The following is a 12,102-nucleotide window of genomic DNA, read 5'->3' on the forward strand; positions in this document are numbered from 1 at the left end:
TTGAAGGTAATTTTAAAATGATCCATAACTACTATTGAACAAAATGTCATTTCACCTGACATATTAACATCCTTTATTTCATCAGGATTTCCATCTTTAGGGTTGTTGAAAAAAATACAAATTTCTCCTTGCATATTACAGATGGTCTTATCTTTTCTTTGTAAAGCTTCATCCATAAGGTTTTTCTTTTTTGATACTTTTTCTTGTTTCATTGCTTTTTCTTGTTTTGAATATATTGCCAGAAGGAGAGGAAAAACTTTTGTTGGAACTACTTTATTTGATGTTCTTCCAGTTATACTAAAAGCCCTTCCACTGAAGGAAATTGAAGAACTCATTATTCACCATAATTGTTTTCATCCAATAGTTGTTATATTTATCTTTATTCAATTTTACATCCTTGACATATTTCTCAGTATCTTTTACAAATGAAGACATTGATTGAAACTTATTTTTTGTGTCTTGATACATTCTATTTATTAAGTGAAAAATGTTGGAGGATAAAAATAATGGTTTTAAGCACAGATTCACCTATAAATTAAATGGAATTTTCATCAAGAAAATTTTATTTTAAGCAAAGTTTTCTTATATAAATATGATGAATACAATGTACTGTGACGTTTATAATCATGAATATAAATGTTTTAAAAAAAACACCTTCAAACCAACAAACACACATTCAATCTTTTCAGACAAATATCTCCACTTGACCAAGAAACAAAACATTGTGATAGATGTGATAATGATATTATTTTAAAAAATTATAATAAACACCTTCAATCACACAAGCACAAGAACAATGAAGAACGGGAAGGTGCCACTAAATTCTGCATTGAAAACACTGATGGGGCATTTAAAGGGCATATAAAAATAAGATTGTTTAGCTTTCAAGACCCTGTACCATCTTCAATCATGGAAGCTGTTGATATGGTTAAACAAAGTATTGAAACTACAATTATAAACACATTAAGTGAAATGAAAACTTTTAAGTTTTATATGGGAGTAAAATTGAATATGGTAAGACAAGGCGATGAAACTGCTCCCTGTATGAGGACAAACCCTCACTTTATCTCATCATTTCAAGATTTTGTAAGATGTGATGTTGTCGATGAACTCCAGAGACAAGAACAAGATGTTGATAACACTGTAGTCGGTAGTGGATTTACTATTACAAAAATAATCTTTTTAGATATACACATCTTAAAATCAGATCCTCTTCAAGCTTCTTCTTATATTGGTTTACCAAAAGAGATAAAACTTAAGATAGCAGTTGTTAATATTCAAAACAAATATAATAAATGTTTTCTATGGTCTGTTCTTGCTCACTTACATCCTCCACAATGGAATCCTGAAAAGGTTGAACATTATGAGAAATAAGAGAATACATTAAATGTTAAATATTTAATGTTTCCAATGTCATTGAGAGATATTCCTAAATTTGAGAAAATGAATAATCTATCTGTTAATGTATATGGATTAACAGATACAAACAAAGTTCAGATATTAAAAATTCCAAACAACTATAAAATTATGAAACACATTGACCTGCACTTTACTTCAAAGGAAAAATCACATCATGCTTTCATCAAAAATAGATTAACCAAATCACAACTATACAAGAGAAAATGTAAAACGTATCCTTGTAAGAGATGTCTCAACTCCTTTCATACAAAAGAACGATTAAATCAACATTCGAAATATTGTAGTAATTAAAAATCAACCGTAATCAATTTACCAAAAGCAGGTTCAAACATATCATTCAAAGATGTTAACAAATCTATAAAACATCCGTTTGTGATATATGCTGATTTTGAAAGTATCCTTGAAAAGATAGATACTGTTTCTCCAAATCCAAATAAATCATACACATATAAATATCAAAAACATACTCCTTGTGGTTTCTGCTATCATATCAAATCATCTGTTGGTGATTAATACAACAAGTTAGAACTTTATAGAGGAGAAGATGCCTCAGAGGAGTTTGTAAGACGATTGGAAAAGGACTGCATAAGAATAAGATAAATAATGGTTAAAACCTATAAACCAATGTCATTAACAAAGGGAGAGAAAAAGGAATTTAGAAAGAACAGTATCTCTCATATTTGTGAGGAGAAAATTGAGGGAGAGGTCAAGGTTAGGGATCACTGTCATCTTACTGGTAAATATAGAGGTCCAGCTCATTCCCGTTGTAATTTTAATTAAAAGCCTCCAAACTTTATTCCTGTCTTTCTTCACAACAATGCTCACTGATGCACATCTATTTATAAATGAACTTTCAAAGACATCTGGAGATATTTCTGCCATTCCTAACACAGATCAAAAATACATCTCATTCACAAAAACAATTCATACATCCCCCATAACCCATATCACATTTCTTGACACATACATGTTTATGGAAAGTCCATTATCTAACTTAGCATCAAATATTAAAAACTTACCGAATCTTAAATCACATTTCTCAAATCAAGAAGAGATTGATCTCTTTTCATAAAAGGGAATATATCCGTATGACTATATGGATTCATTTGAGAAGTTTAAAGAAACACCACTTCCTTCAAGGGAAAGTTTCTATGGCAAGTTGAATATAACTCGTATTTCCGATAGAGATTATGCACAAGCTAAAAAGGTTTGGGAGAAGTTTAATATAAAGAATCTTGGAGAATATCATGATTTGTATCTTAAAACTGATGTATTGTTATTGGCTGATGTGTTTGAAACTTTTAAAACAGTCTGTCATACTAAAAATTCTTATGGATTAGACCCTGTTCACTATTACACAGCCCCGGGTTTGCCTTGGAGTGCTATATTAAAAATGACAAAACAAAATTTGGAATTAATCTGTGACATAGATATGCTTATAATGATAGAGAAAGCTAAAAGAGGAAGAATATCTCAAGTATGTTCCAAGAGATATGCTAAAGCAAACAACAAATATCTTCCTGGTTATAAAAAGAATGAGGACAACTCTTACCTGATGTATTATGATGCTAACAATTTGTATGGGTGGGCTATGTCTCAATTTTTACCTTATGGAAAACTTAAATGGGTTAAAGAAAAACATTATTATGAAATTTTTTTACAAGACGTTGTTGTCTCCTCTCAAAAAGAATTGGATGAAGCTGAAGTTGGATATTATTTTGAGCTTGATTTAAAATATCCAGAAGAACTTCATCACAAACACAAAGCCCTACCTTTTGCCCCTGGTAAAGAAAGTCAAAGAAAACAATGGTTAAGTGATTACCAACAGTCATTTAATATAAAAGGTAAATGTCGAGAAAAACTACTTACTACATTAAATGATAAAGAAAGTTATGTTTTGCATCAAAGGAACTTGAGACAATGTTTATCCGCTGGGTTGAGAGTGAGGAAAGTTCATCGGATTTTGAAATTTAAAATTGGTCATTGGTTAAAGAAATCTCTACTCAACATTGCTCAACAAAGACACATAAACCAAGAACCAAGTTCCAAAGTAATCTTTGTGAATATACTCGATGGTGATGAATGTAATAGGAAAATTAAGTTATTCCCCAAAGTAGAACATGGACAAATATTTATTGGTTCGCTCTTTGAATGGAATGAAAATATGAAAGGAAAGAAGTGCTTTAATCAGTAAGTCTCAATTTTACATTTGTTTGTATGGGAGGGGGAGGAAATCAATCTCCTATTTTAGGCTTTTTGGGCTTGAGTCAGTCTCAATTTTACATTTGCTTGTATGAGAGGGGGAGGAAATGAGTCTCCCATTTTTCATTTGCTTGTGTGGGAGGGGGAGGAAATGAGTCTCCAATTTTACATTTGCTTGTATGGGAGGGGGAGGAAATCAGTCTCCTATTTTGGGCTTTTGGGGCTTAAGTTAGAAAGTTTTTCCCTTTTCCCCCATTCATTTGAATGGCTGCCTCAGAAGCCCCATTTATCCTCGACTGACATGGTCGGCATTGCATTTTAATATGCTTTCTAGTTTGCATTTTGTGATCCCTTTATCACTGCATACATTATTGATAAGCTTGTCTGGTTCAAAATATTTTCATACTTCTATGGTAAATCCTATTCAGATGTGCGTGGAATTTTATATAATGCTCGTTTGGATTGTACATTCCCTTGAGTCTTGGATTTCTTTATCATGTAGATGTAATGTTATGAGGGAAGCAATATCCTCCAAAAGGGTCAAACCCAAAGAGTCACCGTGAGAGATTTTTATGGACTGTTAAATCCTGGTCTGTGTTTACTTTGCATCACAGCTTATTTAAGGGCTACCATATAGCCAAATTGCACCAATTCATATAATGGAAGAAATGGCAATAATTCGATTGTTGTTGTTTCATCAGCTTCACTTGTTATTGCAGTTTGTAGCATATTTAATTGTAAAAGTTGTTCAGATTAAATGATTGTGAGTTTTTTTCTTTTTATTGGTGTGTCTGCATGGTGCATGTGTTTGCCATCCATTTCTGTCAGCAAAGCATTGTTGAGGATTAATTGCTGCTATTACTGCGGCAGTGGTTTAGAAGTGCGGTAATTAAGAAATTGTTTTCCTCATCCACACACTGTAATGGACACTGTAGGGCAAGGCCAGAAACCCTTGTCAGCAAATGAATGTTGCACCTTTCGAGCATCCCATTTTTTTTCCTACTCTCGAGCCACATATTTTCTAAACAAAAAAAAATAAAACGCTTTGGAAACATAATGCATCAATATTCTTGTCTGGTGTAATTGAAAGTAAAAGCCATATACTTGTAAAATTTGAAAAATAATCTCTTCTGGATTCATACCTCTCATACCTGCAGGTGCAGGTATGAATCTGGACTAATATGATCACAGGTTTAAGGCAGTCAGATGCATGTGTGATAATTATCACACATGCATCTGATGTGTCATGCGGTTATAACCGAAACCCATCAGTACCTTTGATTTCTATTGGTATCGATCTGTCTTTCTGATACTTTCCCATTAATATTAATAAATCTTTTCTTTATTTTGTATAATGCCAATTGATGAGGGAACTGAGCTTATGACAACATTACTCACTATCTCACTATCTCAGGAGTTTCCTTGGATGAAGGAGATAAGGTTAGTGCTGTACTTGTCACGAGTGCAGTTCTGGACCAAGTGTTGTACTGTCTGAAATGATGTGTGACTTGGTAATTGGCAGCTTATTTGACCTTTGTGTTATTTGCACTCTTGTATAATGCCGTGTGATAGCCAAATGTTTAAGTTAGCTTTCAATGTCAATGGCATCTCCCATAAAGAATCCGAAACACAAAGCTTGCTGTTCTCCCATGACAGACAATTTGGTGGCCTCTCTCTTTTCAACCTCCCCCCCCCCCCTTTCTAGTCCTGCTCCCTCTGTTCTTTTAATGGAATGATCCTGCCCAGTTCCTCGAGGATGCATGTGTTCTTCCAGCAACTGACTCCTTGTTTACCTCCCAAAATCCAGACTTACTGCTCACCTACACTCATTTGCTCCTCTTTTCTTCCACTTGTGGAACTGAATTCCTGAGTTCATCATTCAATCCCACTGTTCTATTGAGCGTTTTAAGTGGATGGTTAATGCAAATTGATGTCATCACCTATTTCTATCTATGATCTTTTCTACCACCATTAACCTCCACATTCCAAGCTCTTTTATTCACAGGTTGCTATGTATTCCCCTCTCCTCTCTCTCCTCCTTTATTTCTCATTCATTACCTTGCTTATTACATTCACTTGCTGTCCCAATGTCTGTATGTTGTCTTTCTTGGCTTTGTTATGCTACTTTCCTACTCTTCAATGAGCCCAGGCTTTGTGTAAAAAAAAAAAAAGCTTGTGCGCATAATACATGATCTGTTGGTCAGTGCATGTTTTCTTGAATTGCTTTTCCTTGCCATGAAACATTCACAATTTTCAAACAGATTGATGTAATGTGTTACTTTTCGAGAATAATTTGATGGTTACTTTCAAATAAGTAAACCTAACATTACTGATTACCTTATATCTTTTGTAATCCATTACATGATCTGTAAGAGTAATCCAGATAAGTAATGCAATTAATTGTTTACATTACTCTGAATCATTTTATTTCTGCTTTCAAGTGCATGGAAATATAATCAATAAAAAATGAAAACCAACATAAAACATGTGTGAAGTGTATATAATGATATCTGTGATTGATTTAATTTGTGCTCCAAGTTCTATCATAGCTGAGCTAAAATAATCTTTAAAAAGAAAAATAGGACCACTGGACCTTTAGCTTATCTGGGCCCTGGCCTAATGTTGTAACCCAAATTTGGTAGCATTCTGACTGGTGGGTCTGGAGAAGAAGATTTTTGAAGCAATTTACACGATTTTCCCAAAAATTTACGAAGTCTGCCATTTTGACACACTTCTGGTCAATTGATCGGCATGACCTCCACAATTTAACATCAGGACCCTGTCCTAATGTTGAAACCCAAATTTAGTAGCGTTCTGATTGGCGGACTGGTGGGTCTGGAGAAGTAGAGTTTTTGACTGGATTTATGCAATTTTTCCAAAAATTGACTAAACTGGCCATTTTGACACACTTCCAGTCATGTGATCAGTCATGACCTCCACAATAATTTAACATCCCTACCCTGGCCTAATATTGGAACCCAAATTTGGTAGCATTCTGACTGCTGGATCTGGAGAAGAAGATTTTTGAAGAAATTTACTAAATCCACTATTTTGACCTACTGAAGGTCACGTCACAGGAGCGAGCTTTGCATTCCGTAAGCAGTCAGGAGCAGAACCTTGCTGCCAAATTTCAGCCGGATTGGCCCAACAGTTTGGAGCGAGAAGTCCAAATAGGAGATGGACAGACGGACGGACAGATGGCCGGACGGACGGTGCACGATGACGATACCTTATCTGTAATTCCAATTCCAGATAAGCTAAAAAGTAGTGAAGGGCAGTGCATTTAAAAGACTGAATTGAAGGCGAGATAATGGGACACCAGGAGACTATTCCACAGTCAGGAGCATAAGGGAACAAATAATAAATGCATGTGGGCAACTGAGCCGAGACTTTGAGGTGGAGAACGTGAAGGTTTCTGACAGTGGAAGAGTGACAGTGATTGGAAATTTGCCTCCTTATCCTTTGAGATTTCATTTTTAGCTTATCTGGAATTGCAATTCTAGATAAGGTATTGTCATTGTGCTCTGTCCATCCGTCCATACATCTCTTTGTCTTTCTGTCTGTCCATCTGACCGTCTCCCATTTTGACTTCTCCGGCCAAACCGCTGGGCTGATCCGGCTGAAATTTTGCAGCAAATTTCCTCTCCTGACTGGTAACAGGAATTGCAAAGCTTGTTATGTTCACATGACTTTAAGTTGGTAAAAATGGCCGACTTAGCTCGATAGCCGAAAAGTGCAATTATTTCTTCCAAAATCTTCTTCTCCAGACCCATCAGTCAGAATGCTTCCAAATTTGCATAACAACATTAGGCCAGGGTAGGGATGTTAAATTTTGAAGGTCATGCCATTCACTTGACTGGAAGTGTGTTAAAATGGCCGACTTATTCAATTTTTATGAAAATTGTATTAATTCCTTCAAAAATTTTCTTCTCCAGACCCACCAGTCAGAATCCTACCCAATTTGAGTCACAACATTAGGACACAGTCCTAATGTTAAATTGCAGAGGCAATGCTAATCACATGACCAGAAGTGTGTCAAGATGGCAGTTGCACAAATTCCTTCAAAAATCTTCTTCACCAGACCCACCAGTCAGAATTCTACCAAATTTGGGTTACAGCATTAGGTCAGGGTCCAGATAAGCTGCAGGTTCAGTGGTCCTTTTTTTAATATCGGCACCTGAGAATTCCATGACTGGTATAACAGACAATTCAAACAAAATTAATGTTCAATATACTGTACAAAAAGACCAATGAGGATTATGTATGTGTATAAATTTGAGAGGGGGAGATCCCATATTACTCTATCTGCTTTGTTCCCTACTTTTGTTTGTGTGTGTTTCTTCCCCAACTCGTAATGGTGTATGGTAGTTTTTATTTTATGTTTGTACACAAAGTCGAGGCTCATGGAGGAGCTAGAACATATAATGGATCAGGATGTAACAGAACAAAGGGAACAGCTGAAAGAGAGAGGGGGGAAACACACGAACAGCACAGTTAAGGGACAAAATAGAGGAAGACTTGGACAACTAAGGGATGTGGGGGAGAATGAGGGGTAGGGGAGGATGCAAGGGATAGACAAGATGGATGCAGAAGCAAACTCTCAGGAAGAAAAGATTGGAAATTTGGAAAGAGGTGTGCTTGGGGGGGGGGGGTTAATGGTGGGAGAAAAAAGTCATTCTTTTGGATGGGGGATGATTATACTTGTAAAATGTGTTTTTTTTTTTCAACTGTTAACGCAGTAATTAAAAAAATAATCAAATCTCTTTCATTCCCAGGGCATGAGTGATTTTTGCATCGCTCCAGATAATTATATCTCCAACTTAACACTGGAGTATGGAATCATGGGAAAAGGTAGGTGTTTCAACACCTTTTTCAATTTATTTTATTTTTTTTCTTCAAAACATAAGGAATTAAAATGTGCAAGTTCTTAGAGCATGGAAAAGCAACAATGGTGGTTACCATAATTAGAACAATTATTGATATGATGAGAAAGTGTCATTGTTGTTGTATGCAATCATGTTTACACCAATTATTGGATCAATAATTTCTTAGGTTCACTTCACTTCTGGTCTTGTCACTTTTAACCACTATGAAGCTAACTTTGCTGTCAAACATTACTTGATTACAATACAGTACTAGTTCTATAAAGTTTTCTCAATTACCGTACAGTATTATTTTTTTTTTAATTTGGATGCATATTATTATTAAAGTTTATTTGATTTCAGTTAAACTTCTTGATACATTATTTGTGATATAGTTTTTTAATTGTTGTCTAAAGCATGGCAGTGGTATTTATTTTATCATTGTACCATGCATACAACTCAAGACATCTGTTGATTATTAATTATTGAATGAAGTAAAATCAGTTTTCCCAAATCAGTTTTGGGAATGATATTCAAATTTAAATTTCAGAACAAAAAAAGTCAAAAGAACAATGACAGAAGACAATTCTCTTTGACCTGAATACTTGGTTGGAAGAGGTTCTGCTTTTTCAAGGAAACACATTGAACGAGGGAGGATTCTCAGCCTGCAACTGGATGTGGAGGCCAGTTTTTGCAATCTGGTTTGCCTTAAATAAGTCCTGGCTGATGAGGCCTTGAAATTCAAGAGCTGAACTGCTTCTGGTAGTTGACCAAAGAAATAGATAGGTGCGTTCGTGTTTTTATTTTGTACAAAGTCAAGGCTCGTGGAAGAGCTTTGTATTGAAGGAACGAGTCAACAACAAACTCTGACTGATCTTCACTTTCACAACATAATTGGTTCCAGACTCCTTATCGTTGGATGAACTGACCATGGACCCATGGTCTGAGGGAGAACCTCCCATACTGACTGTGTTTCCTCCATTGGAGCCGCTCATGGATCTCGGAGATATCTCAGGTCATAGTGCACCGTACAAGACTGTCATATCTGAGGTCATTTGATGATTCTTCCAGAGCGAGAGGGTGACATTGTGAGATTTCTCAGGATTGAAAAACATTGCATTTATTAGACCAGCATTTCATGAATTCCAGATGGGCAGAGAGTCTGTTGGTCATTAGGATTTGTTACTGTACTGTATCACTGTCCACAGATGGATTTTCAGTGGGATGTCTGTTCCCAATGTGGAGGTATCTGCAAAAAGCTATTCGAGAGGATTTTCCAGAGCATCAGAAAGGTATCTTCAAGAGAAAAAAGTAAGACATTGCCATAAGGCACTTCAGCTTCAAATGGTAGAAGAGCATTAAGGGCTGCATTGATGGAAATGCATTGATTGCAGAAGTGGAGGAATTTATAAAGCCAATTATGAATGTGGCATTGTATGCTGCAAGTAGCTACACTATGCCAATAGTCCAGCAGCGTAGTCTGATATTTCGGATCAATTGTTCAAATTTACCAAGGCACAATCTCGGGTGGCTTCACATCCAGAATTGTTCGGAATACATTATTCTACATATGTACCAATTTTGGTGCTTTTATGCAAATTTGAACAATTGGTTTGCTATGCTGCAGTACTACAAGCAGAGCAGGATACCAGACTGTCAAGTCCCTAGATATATCCAGGGAGTTGGTCCTGACCTCTTGCTTGAGATTTAGGGCTTCCAACCGTTTCTGAGAGAAGAGTAGCACATGTTCAGAGATAAGTGACTGGGACAGAATCCAAACTAATGATTGGATTTCAGATTGTTTGAAATGAGGAAAGTCTTGACTTCTGCAACAATGAAGGATAACATTACTTTGCTTATAATTACAAGTCAGCTCACTGGTCGATTATTGAGAGCATCTGCTTTTGCACCCTTCTTCTGGACTGGACTGATATTTTGCTGACTTCCAGGCATATGGGAGGTGGCTAAAGAAAGACAAGTTGAAAAGTGCAATCACAGGTGAATCAAGAGCAGCATACCATGATTTGAGAATGTAAATGCTGATACAATCTGGCTCATCGCCGAAGCAGGGTCGAGGCTGGGCAGGGCTTTCTTTATTTTCTCAAGTGAATACAAAGTCCTGTAGACAGTGGGGATGAGAAGATGGGATAGAGAGTGATGTGTTTTGAATACGAGGTTATAGAGGCAAATACCGAGTTTGAGCAGAGTGTGCAGAGATGCCATTTTAGGTGAGTGAGGAATATAGGGGAATCGTACACCAGAAATGGATTTGACAAGGTGACATGATAACTTTGAGGAAAGAGACTGCTTGGAAAGTTCTGCCTTTGATGGTATTCTCTGAAGATGCCAACCCAATAATTTTGTGACAGGGGAGATTGCAGGCCTTGTTAGTTGGCTTGTGTGAACAGCCCTATTCCGTGCCATTGAGGTTTCTCTCACACAATAGTCAGAGATGTATGGTCTTTCAGAAGCACCCAGTCAGAGGAGCCAAGAGGGACAGAAGAGACATAGAAGAGTTTGTGAATGGAAAGTTTACCCCAAACAATCACAACTCTCGTTGTAATCACAACCTTTCATTCTTGATTTCATATAAAATACATTGCGTCTGTTTGTCTATTCCGCTTGTAAGCTGGAAAACAGAAAACAGAAAAAAACAGCTGATCTCCACAAAATTTTATATCTGCCCTGGAGGTATCCAAGGTCAGGTCATGGGCACAAAATTACCCATTCCCTGCCTCCTGTGAGGGTGGTTTGATGACTTGCATTTTTTTGTCTGTGCACATGCCACAGTGCATGTTGTTTATTGACCCCTGCCAGAAGGAAGGGGTATTACTAAGCACCAGCACAAAATGAATTTGTTTCACCTCAACCCTTCCAAACCCTCCTCCTTCCCCCGCCCTCCCAAGCCACTCCTGGAAGGAACAGATGTTTCAAGATTCCTCAAAATACACTTAAAACTGCACAAAATTGAGGGGTTTTGGGTTAGGATGTATCGATGCAATTAGGATGCATCCATCTATCACTGCAATCATCTTCCAACAACACATGCTCCTCTCAGTAATTCATAACCTTTTCCGATTAAACTCCTGTTGCCACTACAGGGATGCAAGATGGAGTTTCCAACAAAGCAGAGAGAAGTGTGCTAAAGGATTCCAGAGATCGTACTATATATATATATATATATATATATATATATATATATATATATATATATATATATATATATATATATATATATATATATATATATATATATATATATATATACATATATATCTATATGCATATATATACATATATATATATATATATGCTTATATATATATATATATATATATATATATATATATATATATATATATATATATATATGCTTATATATATATATATATATATATGCATATATATATATATGCATATATATATATATATATATATATATATATATATATATATATATATATATATATATGTGTGTGTTTGTATGTATATATATTGTTGCGGTCTTCGCGCCCGCCGGCGTGCGACGGCCACGTAACTCGAATCGCGGCACGTCGCCCACCGGACGGACAATCCAGTCGTGACCCTCTCGGACTAACGCCGGGAACCAGTCACGGGT

General features: G+C 36.1%; 1 protein-coding gene across 6 annotated transcripts in view; it reads left to right on the plus strand.

Moving 5' to 3' along the window:
• TTYH2 (tweety family member 2) overlaps window positions 1-12,102 on the plus strand; it is a 181,700-nt gene that overhangs the window by 113,170 nt on the left and 56,428 nt on the right. For all 6 annotated transcript variants that reach the window (XR_015058944.1, XR_015058945.1, XM_085884022.1 and 3 more), the window contains exon 7: window positions 8,397-8,472. Coding sequence is in view for 4 of the 6 variants with exons in the window: in XM_085884022.1 (XP_085740148.1) it covers window positions 8,397-8,472 (76 nt within the window). In the remaining 2 variants the exon portion in view is untranslated. The remainder of the gene's footprint in view (window positions 1-8,396; window positions 8,473-12,102) is intronic.

Source organism: Eptatretus burgeri, chromosome 1 (assembly GCF_056783735.1).
Source record: "Eptatretus burgeri isolate ZD-2024b chromosome 1, Ebu_testis_v1, whole genome shotgun sequence".
Lineage (NCBI taxonomy): Eukaryota > Metazoa > Chordata > Myxini > Myxiniformes > Myxinidae > Eptatretus > Eptatretus burgeri.